The sequence below is a fragment of the Sphaeramia orbicularis genome, chromosome 19 (assembly GCF_902148855.1).
Source record: "Sphaeramia orbicularis chromosome 19, fSphaOr1.1, whole genome shotgun sequence".
Classification (NCBI taxonomy): Eukaryota; Metazoa; Chordata; class Actinopteri; order Kurtiformes; family Apogonidae; genus Sphaeramia; species Sphaeramia orbicularis.
The window spans coordinates 37,225,307-37,249,869 of record NC_043975.1 but is presented as its reverse complement, the minus strand read 5'-3'; the positions used below and the strand labels follow the sequence as shown (position 1 = coordinate 37,249,869).

At 40.7% G+C, this 24,563-nt stretch overlaps 1 protein-coding gene across 4 annotated transcripts in view; it reads right to left on the bottom strand.

The window, feature by feature from the left end:
- trrap (transformation/transcription domain-associated protein) overlaps positions 1–24,563 on the bottom strand; it is an 86,205-nt gene that overhangs the window by 49,592 nt on the left and 12,050 nt on the right. For 2 of the 4 annotated variants that reach the window (XM_030163383.1, XM_030163385.1), the window contains 22 exons: positions 24,242–24,442; positions 22,877–23,028; positions 21,023–21,222; positions 20,558–20,775; positions 20,073–20,270; positions 19,664–19,924; positions 19,262–19,423; positions 19,016–19,112; positions 18,527–18,648; positions 16,732–16,902; positions 16,293–16,361; positions 15,131–15,151; positions 14,479–14,598; positions 13,861–13,980; positions 13,427–13,591; positions 13,147–13,328; positions 10,170–10,368; positions 5,404–5,532; positions 4,378–4,644; positions 4,084–4,290; positions 1,553–1,711; positions 1,238–1,378 (listed from right to left, as the gene is read on the bottom strand). In XM_030163383.1, the coding sequence (XP_030019243.1) occupies positions 1,238–1,378; positions 1,553–1,711; positions 4,084–4,290; positions 4,378–4,644; positions 5,404–5,532; positions 10,170–10,368; positions 13,147–13,328; positions 13,427–13,591; positions 13,861–13,980; positions 14,479–14,598; positions 15,131–15,151; positions 16,293–16,361; positions 16,732–16,902; positions 18,527–18,648; positions 19,016–19,112; positions 19,262–19,423; positions 19,664–19,924; positions 20,073–20,270; positions 20,558–20,775; positions 21,023–21,222; positions 22,877–23,028; positions 24,242–24,442 (3,561 nt within the window). The remainder of the gene's footprint in view (positions 1–1,237; positions 1,379–1,552; positions 1,712–4,083; positions 4,291–4,377; positions 4,645–5,403; positions 5,533–10,169; positions 10,369–13,146; positions 13,329–13,426; positions 13,592–13,860; positions 13,981–14,478; positions 14,599–15,130; positions 15,152–16,292; positions 16,362–16,731; positions 16,903–18,526; positions 18,649–19,015; positions 19,113–19,261; positions 19,424–19,663; positions 19,925–20,072; positions 20,271–20,557; positions 20,776–21,022; positions 21,223–22,876; positions 23,029–24,241; positions 24,443–24,563) is intronic. The other 2 variants (XM_030163384.1, XM_030163386.1) reach the window with 1 other exon arrangement.

Sequence of the window (24,563 nt, the reverse complement as noted above, 5' to 3'; positions counted from 1 at the left end):
TAAGTATTAAAGCCATTGCTTATACAATATAAACACTTAATCTATCCAAAATCTGTAATCCAAGACACTTTACTAACAATAAGACACTGTATGCATAGAAAGAGAGAATCTGTCAAAAAAACTGTTCATATTAGTTATGTTGGCAAAATCAAGAATCAATGACATAAACAATTATAATCATCTGTGTTAATATTAGTGAAATTTGGCTGCATTGGGTTTTAATTAAAATTCTCTAAAAAAAAAGGACTTAATAAATGTCTTGGTATTTGGGTTGGCAACAAACTTAATTAATGTTCATATTGACTCATTACTGTCCAAGTTCAAACCTAAACTAGTTTTTCTCTTTAAAAACAAATCATCTTTTCCTTTATCAATCAGAAAAAAGGACTGCTGAGGTGCTTTTCCCATCTGTTACAGACTATGGGGATGGCATTTACCTGCAAGCAGCCCTTTCAACCCTTCAACTATTAGATGCAATATATCACTCAGCTTCAAGATTTATCAGAGGTGATGGTAGGGTACACACCATTGCCTGCTATACTAGAAAACTGACTTGTGGACCCCCTCAACACGAAGGGACATCTTTATTTATTATAAAAACAATTTCACTTGGGCTGCCTGCATACCTCTGACCTACTCTGCTGGATTACTGGTAACCATAACCATTGTACCTGCTCACAGTCCTGGCTCACTTTACTGGAGCTACAGAGTGATAATGAATTAGAAAGGACTGCTTTTAGTAACTATGATCCACATCCTTGAATCAACACTCCATTACACTATCCACATTGATACCACTGGGATAATTTCAAGGTTCAATTGTTAATTTTATTGATTTCAATTGTCCTTATTTTAACAGTTTTTACTTTTTTCCTATTACAGCTATTTCATGTAAGTTATTTTTTTCCATTAGTTTAGCACTGTACAACTGTGGTAACTTCTGCAGTTATAAGGATGTATTGTTTTTTTCCATGTGTCATGTTTTGTTTGTTCATTTTATTTTATGTTATACATGTAACATGTTTTCCAAGGGTTTAAATAAATAAAAGATGATGATAAAAAGACTTCAAAAACATTATTTTTCTGTTTTAGAAATGAACTACTTTAATGAAACCACATCTAAAAGCAGACTTCAGTTCAATAAATAGCGCAGTATAATACTCGCAGAGGTTACGTTTTACTGCTGACCAAAGCATCTCAAACTGTCGATAGGAGCCATTGACTCGACTGAGTTTACCGTAGAGGCTGCTCCAGTGGCTGTACGGAACCTTTTGACGTCCTGTCCGGCTGCTGTGGCTTCCACTGACAGCCCTCTTTTCACACCAACAGCACCACTGGTTCCTTCTCCACCAGCCCCTATGTCAACCTCAGACTCTGGCTGTTGTAGCAAAGAAAAGGCGCAGAAGGGAAAGGAAAGGGTGAACATTTTAAGGAACACATTAGACTGCAGATTATGAGATATTAGAATTTGTGTATCCAAAGTTTATATTAGGACATGATTTGATGGCACAGTTGATAATTTGCATGTATTTAAGACAATCCATGAGCAAACCTGTTGGTCTTTGATCCGCTGTAACTCCCACTTAATGACCACTTCAGCTAGATCAACGGCTAGTTTCCTTTGCTCGATGGTTACACTGGGGGTAAAGCCCAGGCGCTGCATTGCACTGATCATGTGCTGCACTAGATGGTGTCGGACAGGGTAGTACACCTGGAGGGAAAGGGCAGAACAAAGGAATTTATGCAATCATTTAAAGTGACTGTGTTATATGGCTATATTGTAAAACAGTGAAGTAGGGTAGATAGGTGTACAACAAACTCAAAAATTTGCTCACAATGCTTAAAAATTCGGTGTTCAATACACCAACAACACAGCAGGACTTTATTGAATTTTCATGTCCTGGAGCACATACAATGCCAACAGCAGAGTTTGAAATATTAAGAGGTAGTTCACAAGAGCAACGAACAAAACAGATGACACAGCAGTAAAGGGGCAACTCAAATGTCAAAATGTCATTATGGCCTGGGATCTGCTTTAGGCATTCTTCGATTTTAGAGCATGACAGCAGACAACTCAAACCTCAGAGCTGGGCATAAACTAGATATATGAGAGACACAGACAAAAGTGATCCGCTTTTCAAGACTGCAGGGTTACAAATAATTCCATTCTGCATCACAGTAAACACAACCAATTTGTGGGTCTATCATCAAATGAATTAAGTGATTAATAACTTACTGGTATTGATCTTGCTAGCCTCTACCATGTGTATCGTTGTGATAGAAATCAAAATTAGCTTAATTAATTTACTGAGACTTTATTCTGCTGATACACTGTTCTAATTTTTAAGGTGATAATACGTCAGTTCAGTTAAATGAGTTCTACAATCACTTTGAGGTACTGAATTAAAAAAGGCAAACTCTAAAGTCGTAGTCCCACTTAGTCTCAAGGACATGACGACACACACTTAGCCTTGAGCATTCAAACTCTCAAGCGCTCTTCAAGAGTCACTTAGTTTCATCGTAAACTGAACTGGGACTCTCAAACACTCAGACACACGCAGACAAAAGAGCAAGAGATGAGATGTCTATCTGAGGGCTGTTGCCAGTGTCAAAGAATATTAAACCTTCTCACTTTGAGGGTAATTATAGTTGATAGAGCAGGACTTCACAGCTCCTTAATGACAGAGTGGCTAAGCCCTGTCCATCACATGTGCACACAGACAAACACGCACACAATCTTTCTATTTCTTTATCAAACACACACACACACAAAGTCTCTCATCTGTCTGTCATTATCTCCTCCCCAGTGTAATTATGCTGATGTGATTACATTAGATTAGTCATCTGGCCCAGTGAGAGCAGCCTGTCAGTGAGATAGAGAGGGGAGCTGAGGAAAATGTCAGTGTTCTGCTAAGAGACTGTCGCTCTCATACTGGCAAGACAGCAAACATCAGCTTGAAGGAGTGAGAGGGCAGAAAAAATCTCTCAAGTTTATGGAGGAAGGCGAACATAAAGGCCACTGACTCTTAGGTGGACACTCTTTGACCGGGTGGATCATTTTGTGAAGGATGTGTCTGAAAATACAACGCCACAAAGATGAGTACATGCAGCAAGTGGATGGCATTAACTCTACCGGCCAATATCAATGACCCAGTGTTTGACTAGGAGGTAGCAGGACATAGCACTGCACTGTAGTAGCTGTCAATATCAAACTCAAGTTCAGCTTATTAATATTAAACACTCCCACAACATACAACTTTAAATAATGTTGCTTCTTTTCTATTATTACTGGTTGAGATATGTGATATAATCTAGACTTAACTGACACAATCAGTAAAAATAGCTGCTAGAGAGTTGCCACAACGAAACTAAGCTGGTAATAGCAACAAATGGCTGTCCATGTTCACAAGAGAGGGAGTTGTACCATTTCTTGTGGCAGCAATGTTGTTCGATAAGCATAAAATATACAAAGTTTAAGAAACAGAGAATTCCTTATGATGGCATCAGCTAAGCTATTTTGGAATTAACTAAGCCAAATTAATATAAAAATCAAATGGAAAAGCATAATAATGACTTTCCCTGGATCTGATGGTTATAGTCCTTTAGCATGTTTTGTGTTAAGCTGTTCTTTGAGTATTATCTGGTCTATTTTTCTATATTTTGTACAATAATGCAAAAATATATCTGACAACAGTGAATACAAATAGGTTTGGGTCTCATGGATGAATTAAAAAAAAAAAAAAAAAGCCTACCTGAACATGCACATTTCATTCGCAAAAAGCCACAACTACCTTTTTTTTTAACATCGTTTAAATTTAAAGATTCCAATAATTATGGTAATGACGTGGAATTTAAATTTTTTTTTATTGAAACAGTATCGAGCTTTGTTTCACAAATATGGTAAGGATAATCATCAAAAACTGATGAACACAATAGGAGGTAAAATACAGCAAAATCTGATCATAGAGACGAGACTGGATGTCAGTGGGAGTTGATAGATGGTGATTAGCTGACAGAGGGAAGTGCACTGCCACCTTTAATGCATGTGCTTGCATGTGTGAGTGCTCTTTTGTGTCATCTCACCCTGAAATGTTGCACGATGAGGTGGAGTATGTGGACCAGCTGCGGTACAGTGTGCCCTTCCTCCACAATGATTTTGCGGGTCCAGTGGGTCAACATCTGGTGGCCATCTTCCATACGGGCAGGCACAGCTGGGGTCAGGATAGCCATGGCCTGGCGCACAATGGCCCTGGCCTCCATGGTATGGGCTTTCAGCAAGCTATGGAACACCTGTAAGAACATGACAATTTATTTTAATAATCTGAAAATGAAGACTTCAGACACAGTACAGGAATAAAACTAATATTTCCTCCACACCTGCAGGACAATCTTCTTGTGAATGGCAAACTTTGCAATGATATGGGCCAGGAGAAGGTGTCCGCTGTATTTGCAGGCAGGGTCCACGCAGGCTTTGGGCAGTAGGCACGGCCAGGCAAAAGTCATGAGGCGCCGCAGCTTGCTGTTGCGTGACTTGTTGTTGTCGTGAATATGATGTGGTGCATGTTCTACCAGCAGGGTGGAGAACTGCAGCAGGCAGATTCGCAGAGAGTCCAACAGATCAGCCTGCTTCTCTGGGTCAAGAACCTTAAATAGGAATGGGAGAATTAGTTGATGCAAGGACAAAAGAACACAGCACTTACTACTTGTAGCACAGTCTATAGGAGCTGCTTAGTACAATATCACAGCATAGTACACTTTAAACATACGTCACTCCTTTTACAAATAGACCCTGTTCAAAATAACTACTGTTATCTGAAGTTGAGAAAATGGGAGAAAAAAGGAATGGAAAAGAGAGCCACCAGAAAGATGGAGGTAAGTGAGGAAATGAGTTTTAACCAGACCATAGAGGAGCCATTAGCAGCCATTAGGACCGGTGTTAGTCAGTGATGAGATCTGCCACAGCACAAACAAACATCCTGACCTTTAGCATGGTCACACCATGACATTTACATCACAAATTATGGCCCGGGCTAAAACGTGGTGTAATGTGGGAGAGAGAGAAAAAAAAAAGATAGACAGATGGAAGGGACAGACACGGAAGAAGAGAAAGACTGAATGACAACAATTAAGTGATCAAGTAGTATGTGGAGGCTCCGAGAGAAAAAGCATCACGCTGAGTGCAATGCAGCTGACGATAACTGACAGCGTGAAGAGATGCCGGACTGATAAGACATTATGAGAGGAAATGCGGCAGGTAATGAAATCAAAGAGACAGATGGAGAGACAAAGCTGTTGAGTAATGAACAAAACAAAGAAAGGATGTGAAGCAAGTATCTGAGAGGGGAAGAAAAGATGTTGATAGGAGGCAAAAGAATGTCTCCAAGCGTTTGTGTGAGTGTTTACCTTCGTGATGAAGACACTTGTGATGCTTTCAGGATTGTCCCCTTCAGGGTTAGGGGGTCCAAGCAGCTGTTCACCTTCCCCTTTCTCAAAGCTGTACAGGAAGGCAGGGTTCAGGATGTGCTGCAGCACCTGAGAACCATTAAAAACACAAGCTTAAATTATTTCACCCAATAAGAAGGCATGAAACAGTGATCAGAGGACATGTGACCTTAACCTCTAGGATTCAAGACTACAATGGATGACTGATACTACTTTCAAGTAAAAGGAGGAACTAATCAGTGTATTCACCAGTGTGGTCTTTCAAAAGCTGTATAAAAGAACCTGCATACTTGCAGCTCTTTAAGTCATAAAACTAAGTGATGAAATGGTATTATCTAGTAAATTAGAGGCACCTGTGTTCTGCATAGATTGATAATAACGGGGTAAAGACTTAGCTTCAATAAAGAGTGGTAGGAAAAAGTAGAGGCATAATGACAGACATGAGCCTTAGCAGCATCTCATTAACAAAAAATGAAGACACAAAAGCAGCAAATGGCATAATACTGAAAACGATGAAAGAACTACCTCATCTAAACCTGGAACAAATTCTCTTAATTGACATGTGAGCATAAGAGAAAGAAAATCAAATGATGACAGGGGTTTCAAATTCTTTTTATTAACATGCTGAAACCTTCAGGGACTGTAGAGATCTGCAAACGAGGGCAAAGTCTTGATTAGGTAGTAAAGTATAGAATAACCCAACCACAATACAGCTAACGACTGCATTTGTTAAAGAAGCGACAATTTGCTAATGAACTCCCCTATTCAATCCATCACTGGGGACGACAGTAAAGAACGAGCTGTGGCAGCATATGTTCCTGCTCTTCCATTAGCACATTATTCATGCACGTTCTGCACATACATGCACGATTGCTACACTCACGCATGTGCAAAGAAATGCATAAGCCAAGCTGAAGACACCAAGAAAATGTATTAACCATATTCAGCTTCAGTCACAACAAAACCATGGAGTATTTCCATAATACCATTAGATGATGTACTCCACTGTGTCAGTGCATGCACATGCACACATAATACTTCGGGCAAGTGGCCTAGATCTTGCTCTCTCTTAATTATCCTCAATCCCATTTCCATACCTTTTTAACCAACGGCAGGTGTGTGAGTGTGTGAGTTGCAGTGTCATTAGTGTGTTTGCCAACCACGTAGTACACAGCACTTTGAACATGTGTGATGCAGTCATACACTTCAGTGAAGTAGCCACATGAAGTCCTGAATGATTAAGTGTGTTACAGGTTTAGTCATGGGTGTAGTGTAGCGGAGTATCTTCATTCAGGCAGTGTCACATAAGACAGATTTTATTAAACCTACAGTCAAAAAATTTAATTGTGATTTTTTTCGGTGTTACAGAGACTTAGAATTTTAATTTGAACTGATTTTACTTGCACTAACTGAAGACAAAACAATACACATTATTTGTTTAAGGTTAACATTTACTTAAAGCACTACTGATAGGCAATGACTAGACAAACATAATCATAATAAATATATTTCCATGTCATATTACCCAGCCCTAATTTACCCTATTGTGTTAATTTTGGCTAATAAATAGAACCCTCAGGTGCCTCAAGCTTGTAACATCACGGCGTACAGTAGTTGAGTCGTGTCTGAGGAAATCTTGTCAGTCAGTCATTACTGCTACCAATCATCTTACAACACTTTTGATTAACCAAAGTTTGCATCCTGGAGTAGATTATCTACAATTGTCAGAAATAGCTGCAATTCTAATTTCCACTCAGACCACTTGAATTACAATATGCTGAAAGGTAATTAGGGAATTTTTGTCCAAAGATGACAGCAAACTATCAAGGACTGCATAATTAAGCATTCATGCACTATGTTGTTATTCACCATAAGCTTAAAACAAATAAAAATGCAAATAAATCATTTTCAGCATGGAATGCAAAAAATGTTGGTTTCATGCAGAGAAGGTTTATTCACATATGCACACCGGGAGAGGAATATGAGTTGGGTATGAAATGTGTTTTTGTTGTTTCAACTTAACACAGCAGTTTGATTTCAACCACCTCTGAGGAAATGATACTAGCGCAGCATGTAGATACATTCTGAACATTCTGCTACACTGTAAGTCATGTTGGGAACAAAAAACTCAAGAAGAATGGGAAGCAGACGCGCTGTGCTTCATAAATTTCATGCTCTTGTTTGTCTGTTTGAAACCTATTTCATGAATAGTCAAATGCTTGTGAAAAAAAAGCACCAGAAAAGTGGTTTTTGAAAGAACTGTTTGGATAAAACAAAAGAAGCAATACAGGAGCAGCATGAGGTCAGTCTGTGCCATCACAGATGATTCATTGCTGCTTTCACATACTGTCTCTCTCCTCCTCCATCTCTCTCATGTGTATCTTGAAAGTGAAAAGTGAAATATCCTCCAAGCACCCTGTGATGTTTCATTACAAACTCAGATGCTAACACCCAGGAAAATGGGAACATTTAAAACACACACACCTAAGATGTTATGCTTACTCTACAAGCTAAAGGCAATCATTCAGCCCCAAGCAAAGGTATTTCCCACACTAACTCCTTTGCTCATGACTAATACATTAAAAACATTACCATACGTATGCAGCAAAAAAAAAAAAAAACACACACCAACATGTATCTCTCTGTCTGCCTGTCTCCCTGCCTCACAAGCCCAGCTAGCATCTGCTGCACACAAGAGGAGGATAATTAAGGAAAAAAACAACAATATGGGAAAAATTCTGTTCGGGCATAGAAGGTGGTAGTGATACTCCATTACTAGCAAAGAGAATAGACTAAACTCTGCAGTGTTTTAACTTTCAAAAGCAGTGTTCTGTCTGTGAAAGACACAACACAGAGAGAATACTTATCTCTATGGCCTGTATTTTTCTCTCACCTCTCCTTTCACTCCATATACCACTGAATGAAATCAAACATGATCAAAAAGGGCACTGTGAAGTGAGCGGCATCATAAACACAAGTGAAAGTCCTTGGGTTTGATGCTCTTTCTACAGCTGCAAGTATCTTGTCTAAGTGTAGTTGTGTGCATTTGCTACACAGCCGTTTGGTTATATGCGATTGTGCGCCAGAGCAGGCCTTCCCCACTGACCCGTTTGTACTCAGCAGCAGTGCTGTTGCTCCTCTGTGCCAGGTTGTGTGCCTGTTACAGCTGTGCAAAATGCGTGTGTAGGTGTGCATTGCCTATGTGTGAATGCATAAGTGCATGCATGCGGGAGAGTGAGCTTAATTAAAAAGCAGCCAAATGATTGTAATGCTTGCAGCAGCAGGTCAGGTAGAGAGGACAAAGGCATTCATCTGTGAGCCTCTAAGGGTCTACAACCAGACAAAATGACCTTCCTGACTCTATCAAAGAACTTCTGGTACAAAACACACCAACCATAAAAGTCACATAGATCAGGTCCCTAAATGCCTGCATTTCCCACACTGACGAGGCAAAATGAGTAATTTGAGGTTAAGCTCCAAGACTGTGACATGAGCACAGCATGATATATAATGCATTATTCAGTTTATGACCGACTCACATGGACAAAAAGCTCATCTAAGTATTTTTTCATGCTTACAGAACTGATGTTCTGCTCAGTCTAAATCTACAAAACAGTTTTACATTTGCACGGCCTTCTCACTGGACTCTCTAAACGAGCTGTCAGACAGCTACAGTACATCCAGCATGCTGCTGCTCGAGTCCTGACTAGAACCAGGAAGTACGACCATATCAGTCCTGTGCTCAGATCTCTGCACTGGCTTCCTGTCGCTCAGAGAATAGACTTTAAAACAGCTCTGCTTGTTTATAAGTCTCTCCATGGTCTAGCACCAAAGTACATCTGTGACATGTTGGTTCCATATGAACCATCTCGGACCCTGAGAACCTCAGGGACTGGTCTTTCGCTGGTGCCCAGAGTCAGGACTAAACACGGTGAAGCTGCGTTTCAGTTCTATGCAGCTAAACTCTGGAACAGTCTTCCTGATGACGTGAGACAGACCTCTACTCTGACAATGTTTAAGTCCAGGCTGAAAACGGCTCTGTTTAACTGTGCATATAACAACTGAAAGGGTTCTATCTGCACTCTTCTCTTTTACTTTGTTTTAATTGATTATTATTTATGTTTTAATTATAATTGTGTGTTTTTAATCTGTCTCTTTTCCATTTTTGTAAAGTGCTGAATTGCCCTGTGTATGAATTGTGCTATACAAATAAATCTGCCTTGCCTTGCCACTTTTTAGTCAAAAAATTACCTGATCTTTAACTTGAAAGCTTTCATTTTGTTTGTTGTCATTTTGTTCATTTTGTCACACTGCACACATTTGATTTTTAAGATTCAAATACATTAGGAAGATTTTAATAGAAAATAAAATTTAGTCATAAATCCATCACTTCCTTGATGGAATTCCTGAAAACTGGAATTCCCTTGGTTTGTTTTTGGCATTTAAATGTCTTTAACTGTGATCAGATTTTTTTTTTTTTTTTTTAAATTACAAGCTGAATAAAAGCTTTGCTGACAGTACTGAACACCTACCTCCAGCCAAACAGTAGTAAATTCTGCCTGTGTAGAGTGTAACAACATTCATTCTTTCTCCAGATTTGGCAGGTAACCAACTACCATGTGAAAGTCAACTCTATAACTTGGCTAAGACAATATAAGTCAGAAAATTCCATCTCGTGGTATACAGTTGTATATAGATTTCTCTGCTCTGTCTGCTTGACTACATACCTTAGCTTTGAGCTCATCATTGAAGTGAGGGTCATTGAACTCAACAAAGCGGAAGAACAGGGCCCGTTTCTGAGCGATGGAGTAGTTTCTGGGGATGTCTTCCTCCATATACTCCTTAAGGAAAGTCATGTTGCATAAGAAGCGACCCGTAAAGGCTCTGAGGAGCTGAAACAGCAACTCGATCTCTGAGTAGTTTCGCCTGTTGAGGGACAGCATCAATCAGTTCAGTACACAGGTAGAAAGAAAAATGTCTAGTACGAATGTTGATGGAAACAGAAAAATCAAATAATGTTGAATATGAATGGGATTTGGTTCAGTTCAGCTCAATTTCCCAGTTAAAAGAAGAGAGGCTGACTGACCAAAAACACTGTCAAACCCAGTTCAGCCAGAAGAAGAAGTGAAAGTCAGATTTGCAAAGTTCACAAACCTTGCAACTTAAGACAAATGCAACCAACTGAGAAAGTGCACATCTAATTAATAGCAATCACTTGCTGTACTTCTGTTGTAACTGCACACTTTTCATGCTTTGTGTAGCTGGACATAATTTGTATCGTGTTAAAATATGAACTAGAAGCACTCGGAGAGCGCAGACCTCCGCCAAGGCTGATCAGTGGCCCCCCCCCCGTGGGCCCACCCCCGATCACCACCAAAATTTAACCATTTCTTCCTTATCCCACTTCCAACAAACCCTGAAAATTTAACCCAAATCTGTCCATAACTTTTTGAGTTATGTTGCACACTAACGATCAGTGCCCCCCCATGGGCCCCCCCTCACCCCCGATCACCACCAAAATTTAATCATTTCTTCCTTATCCCATTTCCAACAAACCCTGAAAATTTCATCCAAATCTGTCCATAACTTTTTGAGTTATGTTGCACAGTAACGATCAGTGCCCCCCCCCCCGTGGGCCCCCCCCACCCCCGATCACCACCAAAATGTAATCATTTCTTCCTTATCCCATTTCCAACAAACCCTGAAAATTTCATCCAAATCTGTCCATAACTTTTTGAGTTATGTTGCACACTAACGATCAGTGCCCCCCCATGGGCCCCCCCTCACCCCCGATCACCACCAAAATTTAATCATTTCTTCCTTATCCCATTTCCAACAAACCCTGAAAATTTCATCCAAATCTGTCCATAACTTTTTGAGTTATGTTGCACAGTAACGATCAGTGCCCCCCCCCCCCCCCGTGGGCCCCCCCACCCCCGATCACCACCAAAATGTAATCATTTCTTCCTTATCCCATTTCCAACAAACCCTGAAAATTTCATCCAAATCTGTCCATAACTTTTTGAGTTATGTTGCACACTAACGGACAGACAAACAAACAAACAGACAGACAAACAAACAAACAAACAAACCCTGGCAAAAACATAACCTCCTTGGCGGAGGTAATAAGAATAATAAGTGCCTTACTACAGCTGCATTTCTAGCACTGATAAAATGGTGAACATACATGAAAATTCAAAAAGGTCACGAATTTCTCCTTCCCTATTCCTGGAGCTGTTTAGTGATTTGATGTCACAATAAGCAAAGAAAATACAAGCTACTGTATGATTTTACCATGGAAACTAATAATAATGCTGAATTTTGAGCTAACAGATAAGCTTTAGTGCACAAAAACTCAGAAAAGCACACAGTACATAGTAGGCCTGTAACAGTACACATACCAAACCAAACCGTTTCGGCACACACCTGTTCAGTTCGGTACACAGCTGTACAGAAACGACACGGTATGTTGAGAAAAAGAAACAAACGACGTTCGATACGGAACTTTTAATCCGCGCAAGTTCTACACGGGCATATTGAAGGAGCGCACATTGACCCGAAATATGAAATAGCAGCTGTTATAAGGTTAAAAAAAAATGACAAATATGATGTCAATCTGGAAGGAAGAGATTGAAGGCCCTCCACCATCATTACAGTCCCGTTTGGGATCACTACGGGTCCCGGTCAAAGAGACGTTAATAAGACAGACGTTGTTTGCCGCCTATAACCTACAGTAGTTCTCAAGCACCCCCAGGTATATAACTGCAAACAAATAACAAAAATTCATAAATGCATTAAAGACATTTTGAGGGGTTTTCTTTCTTCCCATACCGAACCAAAAAAAACCGAACCGTGGCTTTCAAAACAGGAAACGTACCAAACTGAAAATTTTGTGTATCGTTACAGGCCTAGTACATAGCACTTGATTCTAAATCCTGCCACTGGTGACCTGACAAGTCATAGCTGACACCATCCACCACCTTAAGTTGAGCTAAGATGGACCAGTTCACCCTGCAACGATAATATACAAAAAATTTGTCTTTTTGTTAATCTTGGGTCAACATTGGGCTACAAATTACAGGCTTAAGTGGGGGGTTCATTAAATTATGTTCATAAACATAAATATCATGCATTTGTATATGTCAGGGTAGAGACTGCGATCTGGTAGGATCGGCGATTCTACCAGTAGAAACTCCGATCAGAGTCTCTACTGGTAGAAACTCCAATCCGAACCCGAACCCTAACCCTAACCCCTAACCCTTCTACTGGCAGGATCGGAGTTTCTACCAGTAGAGACTCTGATCGGAGTTTCTACTGGTAGAGACTACGATCGGAGTCTCTACTGGTAGAGACTACGATCGGAGTCTCTACTGGTAGAATCGCCGATCCTACCAGATCGCAGTCTCTACCCTTACAAATACAAGTTGCATTTTCTTGTTGAGAAAAAGGATCATAGTTGACAAATGGCATTGAGTGAAGTAAAGTTGTACAGAGCACTACAGAAAGGCACATAGTTAAAGGCAGAAGTCATCAAGTCAGAGGATCACACTGGTACCATTGTAAAATTTGAGGAAAAATCAGGGGACATATGACCCCAGTGTCTGTGTTTCAGCAGTTCCCAAACCAAATTTTATATTCAATTTCATGACATAAAAGTAAGTTCTTCAACTCTTATTCCATTAGAGGTTGAACCAGTGTACATACTTGCAGTAGCTTAGCAGGCAGTAGGCCAGCAGCTTGGGCTCCTTCCAGTTAGTGGCAGCCATATTGTCTTTGCGATGTCTCTCCTGGAAGGCCTCACTAACCCAGACTCGTCTGAGCTGGCTCACCAAGGAGTGTTGCCCTGCCAGCCAGCCCTCATCATTCTTTACTATAATGCTGATGATCTGAAAAAACAGGATAAGCAAGGGTTAAATAATGAAAACAACTGAAGAAAATGCATATAGGGATGAGGCTTCCAGAGCTGAAATAAACATGTGTATACCTTGATTGCTTGAAACTGCAGGTCGAGTCTAGCTGTGGTTGTAGAAGGAGATCCAGGTCGGACTGTGGCTGCAGTGCCAGCAGGAACCAGCAGAGGGACAAAGCGATTGGGATTGGAGGCCAGCACATCTCTTAGTGGCTTGGCATCTTTGTGTTTCAGAAAACTCTGTTTGAAAAGATATAAACACATTCGTTAAGTACAGAGAAACAATATACCATTGGTAAATCCATTGGTGCAAATATAAAGAAAAATTTAAGGACATGTTATTGTGCTCCTTTAAATACTCCACTTAATTTGGCATTAACAAAGCTACTAAGCCTCCAGACACTTATCATATCACACCTATTACCACTGTAGCAAAAAACACTAAATGATATCTTAATGTCAAATGTGCCTATAAAAAGAGTGCGGGAACTGAGCTCCCAGTGTCTGACCATGAACATTCGGCTCCACTGGGGATCGTTCAGTGTAGCCTCCATCATGAACAGCTCAACCGTCTGAGATGGGTGACGTGTCAGGAACTTGATTAGAGGCTCCCTGAATGGACTTCCAGCCTGTAGCAAGAGGAAAATGGTAGTACAGATGGTAAGGGGAGGCAGAATGATGTGAATAAGCAGAGAACAGATGAGATTTTTTCATATAAATTCAAAGATGACTTTCTTACAATAGTCTGAGGAAAACACAAGAGTTTACAGTGCTGGTACCACAATGATAAGAAATTAACAAAAAAGGATTTAAAAAAAAAAAAAAATATATATATATATGCAAGACTGATCATCAAGAAAGTTTTTAAGAGTTTATTGTAAATACATATATTATCCACTTTTTTCAGTCTTTAAAGTTGTTCACAGCATAAATCTGGTCAGATCAGTCTACATAACAAGAAAAAAACCTCACTGAACAAGTGTTTACATTTGTAAAAACTTATGCTTCCGCCAAAATGTTCAGTTATGAATACTCCTGCAGCCTACATGGACTGCATTTCTATATTCATTTAAAGCTTTAAATAGCATTTCTACAACTGAGTCTGGATAATGAAGGCCGTGTCCCACCTCTATGAGCATAGCTCTTTCAGTCTTCATGACCACTTCCAAAAGAGGTTTGACCAGGGTCTGAGGTGCAGCAGGGATCAGGTGGAAAAGGTTAATGATGGCAGAGCAAATCTTCATCTCCTAGGAGAAAGAGAGTGGATGGAAGAAGGAAGCAGATGAAATTCTTGAACAGGAAACGGTACTGTACACGGGCATAATTTTTTGACAGTCTTGAGGGACAGCCACTGTAGAAAGACAAGGATGAATCTTAGTCAAAAGAGCTTTCAGTTTACTCAGTCAGTGGGTATAAAACATCCCACCACACCTACACAACATATAGGATACAAAGAAGAAATAACAGTATGCATTACTATCTTTAATTTAACTTGCATTATCTATTTCTTGGGGGGGGGGGGGGGGTGCAGATTTCAGTAAGAAAAATAGAGAACTGGACATATAAACAGTCAAAATGTGGGGTTAGAGTGAGGCTGAGATGACAGGAACTTTCCTTAAGACGACCACAGACACAAGGACACAGAAAAACGGGGCGACTCCAACAGCACCACTACCACAACAACATTAGTTCAATTCACCACCACGACATTGGTTCAATTAAGTTTAAAATCACTGACAGAATCACCAACAGAGGGCGCAACACCAGGTCACATCTCACCTCAACGCCCTCCAACGCAGGCTGTACCAGAACCAGAACGGGAGACAATGATCAGAGTCAGCAGAGCATTATGTGTGTATTTTTGTGTGGCTGTGTGGTGGTCTGTCTCTGTTCCGTATGGGAGGGGAGCAGATAAGTTAGGGTGAAATGAATGGGCAGAGAGCAGAAATTTTAGAGTGATCTCAGTAACAGCTTTTCTCAGTGCTGGGCAGTGCGCAAACTAGAATATTACGCAAACACCACAGAATCTACAGCAAAACAGTCTTTCAAACAACTTCATGACAGGTATTAAGTCACAAATCCAGACAGAAATTTAATTCAGTACCACCTCTTCAGCCTATTGGAAAAATACATTTCTTTTCCCATTTCAGAGATGTTCCTTAATTCTTACGGCCAGTTACTACAGTGTATTTTCTCTCTCTTTCTAAACCTTCTTTTATGCTGTCATGTCTCAGGCCATCCTCCTCTGTCCTGCTTCTTTGTCCACGTTTTGTCTTTATCAGGCTTTGCTAATTGACCCTATGACCCTGTCTTTATAGTCAGAGCCTGCAGTGCTGTCAACAGGCACAAAGAGCACAAGCAGGAGGGAGGGAAAGACAAAGAGCCAATTTGCATCTAATTAAATACAACAGTTTGAGATGGAGAGGGATGAACTCATAAAGAGAAGGAAGGGAAAATAGGCTTTATTTCTATAAGCAGGAGGCAGCTGTTTTTTTCCTCTCTCACTCTCACCTTTTCTCAGCTTTTACAAGGTTATCTGTCGGGAAGATAATGAGGAGACGCAGCGCTGGGCCCACCACCGCCTGCCTGGCGCCTAATTAATCATTGATTGTAATGTGGCCACTCACAACTCACTGGGGAGGAGACCACATTGTGGAGGTGTTGACTACATGTGACTATGGCTTTGTGTGTATAAGAGGCCATTTCAGTCCCTTCAGTGAGCACTGTTAGGTGTGACCGGAACCAACCAACAGGAAAAAAAAAAAGGATGTCAAAAAAAGATGTCAGATGACAGCCGACCTGACCTCTTCCAACAGGAAATAACTGTTTTGTAGAGGGTTGGTGAGGGACACAACACACCAGCATGTCACGAACGATAAAAAGGTAGATTTCTCAAGTATCTACTGTATGGTGCATGTTTGTCTGAAGCACCCATACTCACACTGCCATCACTGCGCTGGCCACCTTTGTGCGTTATCACAACCACCTCCATCCACTTCCTCAGGTGTTGCTGACAAAGAGACAAAGAAGTATTCAGATAGATATTCAGATAACAAATGATAGCAATAACATAATAATTATAGCAACAATTAAAGGTAAAAACATGTTTACAGACAATAGTACTACATTACAACAGACTGTGCACCTCATATTTCTTAATGTAGCAATGTAATTTAGTCTTTCCTAAATTAGATTTTTGTTCTTACTTGAAAATTTGTATTCTTAGTGTAATCAGTAGAATACTGACAAAAGCTTAAAAACTGATATAACCAAAACCATATCACCAATATTGCCACAGTAAATATCTAAACTGAATGCTGTGCCATCATAAGTTCAGAGGTGGTCTCTCAGCAAAGTAAACACGACAGTAAGTCTCTTACCATCATCTGGTCACAGAACTTGTCATTGAAGGAGTTCGGGAAAAGACGTGTAACAGAGGTTAGACGGTTCACCACGTTGAGTGTCAGGCTGCGGTAGTCGCCAAGCATCATTAGGAGGGGGCGCATGTGAGTGTGGATCTGGTCAACCTCAATGGTGGCACCTTCAAGGAACTGAAACAGAGTACAAGAATACATCATAGCTCAATGACAATTCTTTTTTGAACTTAATTTTTATTAAATTTTCTCTTTTTTTCCAGTACAGTACAATTATACATTCAAGTACAATTCAAGCTCAATGACAATTCTGATAAAATTTTATTCTTAAAATGCAAGTGCAAAGTCATGTGGCACGGATTTAAAGTAAGTCTGACTGCTATCGACAAAATGCATCTTTATACATGAATGATGATATACCACATAGCTGTTTCTGAATACGTTTTCAGCAGTAAGCAAAAAAACATATGAAGATGCCACAAAAACGAAGTAAAGTTACACAAACTTCTAGGCTAGCAACTAATTCTACAAACAACCCAAGATGAAGAGAGCCATAAGAAATAGAAAGAAAACCAAAGTACCAAAATAAGTTTCACATTGTCAGTAAATAAAGGTTTTGTTGCCATGTGTTCAATATTTGCAGCAGTCATTCCTATGCAGATCATCTTCCAATGCCCTGTGTATATTTAATGTAGTGCTCAGTGCTACTTCGAAGTATTATTAGGCCTGTCAAAGATCCCTCTTTCCTATAGGGGATCAAACCAATCTCCAACTGTTTTTATTTACCAATAAATCATTAATCTTCTATATGACACCGCATCTCAGCAGGCTTCTAGATGTGTAAACTGCTCACTACCCTTTGTGTCTCTATTAAGGTACTAAGACCACTCAAATGAGGGCATGGATAGTCATAAACAAGCACACACATGCTAACGCCAAACGCTGATGACGCACATGCACACCCTCTCACAGACAGGAGGGAATGATGCATGGCAGCCACATTCATTTTCCTCTCAGCACAGAGAACAAACACTCCATCCTGTATCGATCGGGCCATGGCAACGCTCATTAGTGCTAGCAGGGCAGAGATGAAAGAATGGAGAGAGTAGAGAATGGCCAGCCAAAAAAAGGGGGATAGGATAGGATAGTGAAAAGGAGTGATGGCTGTAAAGAGAGAAAATGAAGGACACAAAAATGGAGGGAAAAGGGGACAAAGAGCTTGGGGTGGATTGATATCGGCTAAGACGATATGGATACTTTGATGAATTGAGGCGGGCCTGGTTCAGGGAGAGTGTGATAAAGCGGAAGGAGGCCTACATGAAGATAACTGGGTGGGAAAATGGTGTGAGGGGAGGATTAATAAAAGACCTCTACGATGGCAAATGACATGTGCAATACAGAGGAAAGACAGAGGAAGCAGGAATGAGGAGAGCAATGGAAAACAAGATAATAAAGAAATCTTTATAATAACACAAAACACACAAACAAGTAACGTGGGGAATCAAGTGAGTAATACAACAAAGGTGTGATCTTTCTATGGAATTTGAACTTGAAAAAACACATTGAAGAAGCTTTTGAATTAAGATGAGATGCATTCTCCAAATAGATTATCACAATTACAAATTCTGACTTGCACTTTCATTCTTGCCAACTGCCATACCAATCACAACTACACAAAGAAAACTGTACATTTCAGTTTGATGAGTCTTATGAAAATATGCTTCGTGTTAGAGACTGTGAGGGAAGAAGAGTTTGAGTGAAAAAGAGAAGAGATCCAGAGGACAACAGGTGTTTCACTCACCTTTCTCATGCATGCCTCTCCAGCTTCCTGCAATTCATTGTTGGTGGAGTTGAGGGCTTTGAACAGGGCTGCAATGATCTTCTCTCTGGACTGTGGCAGATAATTGCAAGCAGCCAAGGCATCTAACCAGGAGAAAGGATGTCAATAACACTGAAGAATGACAACTTATCAAAATCAATTTGAACACAAATAGAAGAAGCCAACAATGAGGAGTATTAAGCACAAGAGGACATTTTCACTTCACTTAATAAGCATTATCTATATTCACTACTGAAAATAGTTTTTTTTCAGAGAACCATAGTTTTTTGTACCTCACATAATTTTTTATATACATACAGTATTTATTCTATCCTGCATATATAGTGCCCGTTTTATTTATTACTGGCGCCTCCTGAGCCAATTGGATCAAAATTTCATTTTTGATTTAAATCTGGAATGACAAATAAAGTCTGTCTCTGTCTATTATCAAATTCAGCAGGTCCAACTCACTGAGAGCAGCAATACGGAGAGGAACCAGGGACGGAAGGCTTTTATAGCAGGGAAGCTTCATCAGAGCAGCATCCTCTGCCTCACATAGATTCAACAGCTGAACAGAGAAAAAACATAAACATTACAGGTTAATCATTACGGCACTCAAAGGCAAGTTTGAGTACATCTGCACCTGACTGACCCACCAAATGTGTGCAAAAAAATTATAAACAATAATAATAATAATATTAATAATAATTCACATACCTCTGTGTAGAAGACCTTGTGCTCCATGACGTTAAGGTCCATTGTGAAGAGACGTGGCTGTAGGGTGGTGCAAAAGGTGTTGCCCTCCATGAGACCAATTTGGGCGTTTGCAGGTTGGTGGCGGAGTAAATGCTTTTTGGGGGGAACCATATCTTGCAAAACCTGGGAACACACATAACCCATGCACAATCAACTTAACTGACCGTAAAATATGTAATTTAATCTGTCTTAAAAATCAAAGGACTCTCAGGAATGATCAATCTCCCAAATTATGAAGAAATTACTGTTTTGTTACCATGTTTAGGCTAATATAAATGCTAATTATGTTAAATAAGTTTTGTCTGCCACAGAATTAAATGACAATATACAATTAATAAAAACGCAGGAGTCCTTGGTTTTTACCTCTTTGTGTGGTTCCATGATGACGGTCACACTCTTGCCAGTGACCTGAGCTAACACTTGCAGGGAGTGCATGGCCTGCTTTCTAACAGTTGAGTTGGGGGACGTGACCTCTCGGACCAGATCATGAGTCACCATGTGAAATGATTTATCCTGTGCAGCTAGTAGCTCCTCAGTCTTTTCTTCATCTTTCAACGGAGTAGCACAGCGCACCAGCAGCTGCTCCAGGGTGGTCTTAGCCATGGCTACTGCTCCATTTGACACCTGTGTGCAAATCAGTGAGTCAGTCCAATGACATAGGAGTGAGAGGACTGATACACTGCAACGCTCAAAAATAAATGCACAACAAAGTCAGAAAGAAGCAGTTAAATCCTTGCACTTCAAATTGAACGAACCAGCAATTTCTCCTTACCTCTCCTGTGAGGTCCATCATGACAAAGAGGAGGGCTTTGAGGAAGGTGAGCTGGTTCTGCAACACCCAGATCAGAGGCAGTCTCTCCATCAGGAATTTAATGGATACGACGCCACCAAGCTTGGCATACCAGGCCTGCTCATAGCAGCAGGCACACAGACGCTCCACAATATAAGAGAACAAGGGCAGCTGGCAAGCCTTTGGTTGGAAGACAAACACCATAATGATTATTCAATCAGAATGTTCACAGTTTGAATACAGGTTAAAATAGAACTGATACATAGGGAAAAAAACACATGACTCATCATGACTTTATCATTTTTTTTAAAAAGCTGAATCTGATCAGTTGCCCATTTTCCTCTGATGTTTTGACATCAAACTACAATATGTGAAGCAAGCACCTGAATGCAAGGATCAATTGCTATTGTTCTAAATGTCTATCTTTGAAGAGAAAAGTAAACAATCATTTTCTCTCAGTTACTGACCCTCTCTTTGGAGCCAAGGATTATGCTGGCCACATCAAAAATGACAGCTAGCGCCACTTCTCCAATCTTGCACAGCTCCTTCTCCTCATAGGCCATACAGATGGCAATGGCATCAATAAGAACCAGTGGATCCATGCCCTTTGAGCCATTCTCCTCACTGTGGAACATGGCTGTGCTGGGCTGGCTGCCCAGCTGGTAGCATGGCAGCAAGAACGGACCTGGGATGGTGGGGGGGAAAAAAAAAAAAGTAAAACAATGAGGAAACCTCTAAAAAAAAAAAGACACTGGTATCTTTAAGTGTATAATGTATATGTAATGTATATTGTAGTAATATCAACGTATCAATAGCAGATTGTAGCTTGAACATTTACAGTATCAGTGCAGAATATAATAAATGGCTAATTTCAGGGTAACCCATAAAGCTAATATTAGATGTAGAGAGTACAAGGGGCACCAGTCCCTCACCACACTGCTGAGCCACAGCCACCATCGTATAATGGCGTATCAAACTGGCTACAAAGGGCAGCGCACTGGGTCTCAGGTCCTTTATCACTGCTGACATGAATGCCCCAGTCAGGGCCTGTTCAAAAGTCCTGCGGGCAGGCGTGTCTTGTGCTTTGTAGCGGTGAGAGATGATGACATTGGGGATCCACTTCTCAGTGAAACTGATGGGAAGGAAAAGCACACAGTGAATTTGACACTGACACATTAACAAGGACAACATATTAACATTTTGCTGTGGCGGCACTGAAGTACAAGTGAAATGCAGTCCCCCTGCCTGTACTTTTGATACCCTTTGTCATTTATTCTCACTCTTCTTACTTCATTTAGCCTTTCTATTCCTTTGCCTCCCTCTTTGTCCCCTGTTGGTATTTTTGTTATTTACTGCAGCTGATGGCAACTGGGCCATGGTGTGATTGAGCAGCTGTTTTCTCCATGCTTGAGCTTGTGTTTTATAATGCCACATGCCAGGGGCAGACCTGATGGATCGCTTCATTTCATTATTGCCATTTAAAAGACTGCTCTTTGGAGGAGAGAGAAGATGTGGGGGAGGGGGGCTAGCACAGAAGGCCAGGGAGAGAGCAAATACAGCAGCGTGGGGGGTGAAGAAAGTGTGTGTGGTGGGGTGAGGGTGTTGGATGGTTGACAGAATGTCAGATCAATTGGCCTTCACTGATTCAGGGGCCTGCCACTCCAACACCACTCCGTTCTCCCCACTTGGCATTTAAAGAATTGCTCTAGGTGTCTTTTCTTCTTTTTAACTGAAAGGCTATATTTACAATGACCAAATAGTGAGGCAAAGGGGGATGGTGGTAAGGGGATAAAAGAAGGAAGAGTGAGAAAACCTTTCAAGTGAGAAATGACACTGCAAATCGAGACATCTGACAAGAGAAGGCGGCAGGCGGTGCAGCCCCCTTGATCATAACTGACACACTTCATTATCCCCACAGACACGTGCACAAATAGACTTGGGTGTATGTGTGTGTGTGTGTGTGTTGGTGCATAATGATTTGAAAGTGTAAGGGGCATGGTATAGCATACACAGACAGGGGAAAGTCAATTAGCTCCTGCCCGGGGATCAGTAACAATAATGTGACTAGCCCCCCAACAAGTAACCCCCCCTTCCTGTTTGTCTATTCATGTATGTGTCTCCAACTCACAGCGAGGCCAGCCAGAGGGTGGGGGCGGGGGGGGTGGGGGGGGGGTAATTAACAACTCTTGCTCTTGAGATGGAATTGATAAGGCAATGTGTGGAGGGGACAGAGATGAAGACGCAAAGTGAGAACAGAGTGTGTGAACAGGTGTTAGAGGTGGAGGGGAGATGAGAGAAGAAATACCACACCAGTTCAACACATTTATTATCCACCACATAAGCTATATGACTACCACTCTGCCTGTCTGTTGGTTAACACTGTAGCATAAAGCCTTCAATTGATTTTAATTAAACTTTATGAAGGTTTAGGACAAGGCACAAGGACAAACTCCCTAAATTACAGGGCAGATTCATAAAAAGTGATTGAACCAAGTCAACATATAGCATAGAACAGTAACAGTCAGAAGCTAGATCAACAAAACAGTGGCACCAACTACCAAAAAGTAGGTAAACATGGGTCAAAATTATTTGTTGGCTTGTGGTTTAACAATATCGTGAGATAAGATGAAAAGTGGTCAATTAACCTGTCTGTGGGTCTGCACCTTCCAGTGCCCTTCCAGCTACATAGTAGAACACAACTGAAATCATTTAACTGTAAATAACAAATCCCATTCGATCACAATATTAGCACATAGGCTACAGCTAAAACACAAAGCAGGACTTACTTTGGATGAGACAACAGCTGGTACAGAGCATGTTTGTTGTCATCCAGACTGGTCATGGCCACCAGGAAACACTTAATGACCTCCCAAGCCTGGCGTCTGTAATAGGGCTCTGTATTGGCACTCTTCAAACAGTCCAGAGCCGTCTCTATTGCCTTGAAAAGAATAAAACACACCAGTCTTACTTCAAATACATCAACATGTTCATAGACAACTGCCATTCATCCTGATATGACAAAGTTCAATGTTGTAATATGTCAGTTTTCTTAAACTGCTTGTATTTGACTGAAATTCCAATATGAGGCAGTATGTGGTTAATTTGCAGGAAACACAGAGCGCCATCTGGCCGTACAAAGGTCATTATAATTTCTACATTATGGGTTGACATGCCAGGGCAGCCAGGCACTTAAAAAGGAGAAAATGAACTAATTAATGCCACTCAGAACAGAGGGGAGAAGATGAGTCTGAAAGAACAGACAAGAGGATGAGGAGAGATGAGGGCACAACATAATTGAATTGTAGATCTGTCAGAATATTAAGATATCAGGTTATTCCTGTCATGGATGGACCTCTGACAAATGCAGTTCTCCAACTCCCCAGTTCTGGGAAATGCAGCTTTCTACTTAAGTCTTTTAAGAACACAGAGATCCTGGAAAATATTTCTGAAATGGCTAAAAACAAAGATTAAAGTGGTAAAAACGACTTGATAAAAGAAGCAGAAAAGTACCAGATAAACAGCTCAAATCCCATGTGAATGTTTTGTTTCATTCTGTGCTTGAACCTTGAGGAGATTCAAGTTATTCTCACCATTGTTATTTGATCTGTCTACCTTACAGCACTGTAACGGTTTCCATATGGCTGCATCCTAAGCTTGCTAGAGATTCATGCCTTCAGCCTTTAGTGTGTGGGTGTGTAAGAGTGTGTGAGTGTTGCCTGGGACCATGATGATGGCAAACAGACAGATAGGCACAAAGAAGAAGCGGCCATTAGTGAGAGTAAATAATGCCGTCATGGTTGCACACACTAGATTGATGATTACTGACTGGGGATGAGGAGGAGAAACAGGAGATGAATTTAATTACCTGGAGGACACACACATCTTCTCACTCACTTTCTCTCTCACACACACAAATCCCTGACAAGGATATATAGCTCACAGTGGAGAACAATAATGAGGATTATAAAAGCTCTTTTTTAAGTTTGATTCTTTCCTTTTGAAACTAAAATAAAAGGGTAAAAGGGGATGGTCTGTAAACTACTTTCAGGCAGTGTTCCAAACGCCAAAATCTTCCCAAAATTTCCCATTCAAAAATTCTGCTGTTAAAATAAAGGAAGCAGCCACTAGACATGACAGCAAAACAGTCTTACCTTCTCCATGGGTAGCTGAATGGACGCCTTGCAGTCAGTGAATTCTGCCTTGATGCTGGGACCCTGGACCTCAGTCACCACGTAATGCAGCCTCTGAGACTCCTTCAGCATCTTCCGGTTACTGCCACCAAACTTTCCCAAGACCCGGTAAGCAACATGGGAGATGCTCTCAGCTGGATTACGGAGGGTGCGCCACAAGGCCTGGGGCAAAACACAACAAAAAGAACAAAAAGCTTCAGCGTTATACAGACTAAAAAACAACAAGAATTCATATTTCATGACTGTATATCAGAAGCATGAACCTATCTGTTAAAGTGGTGAT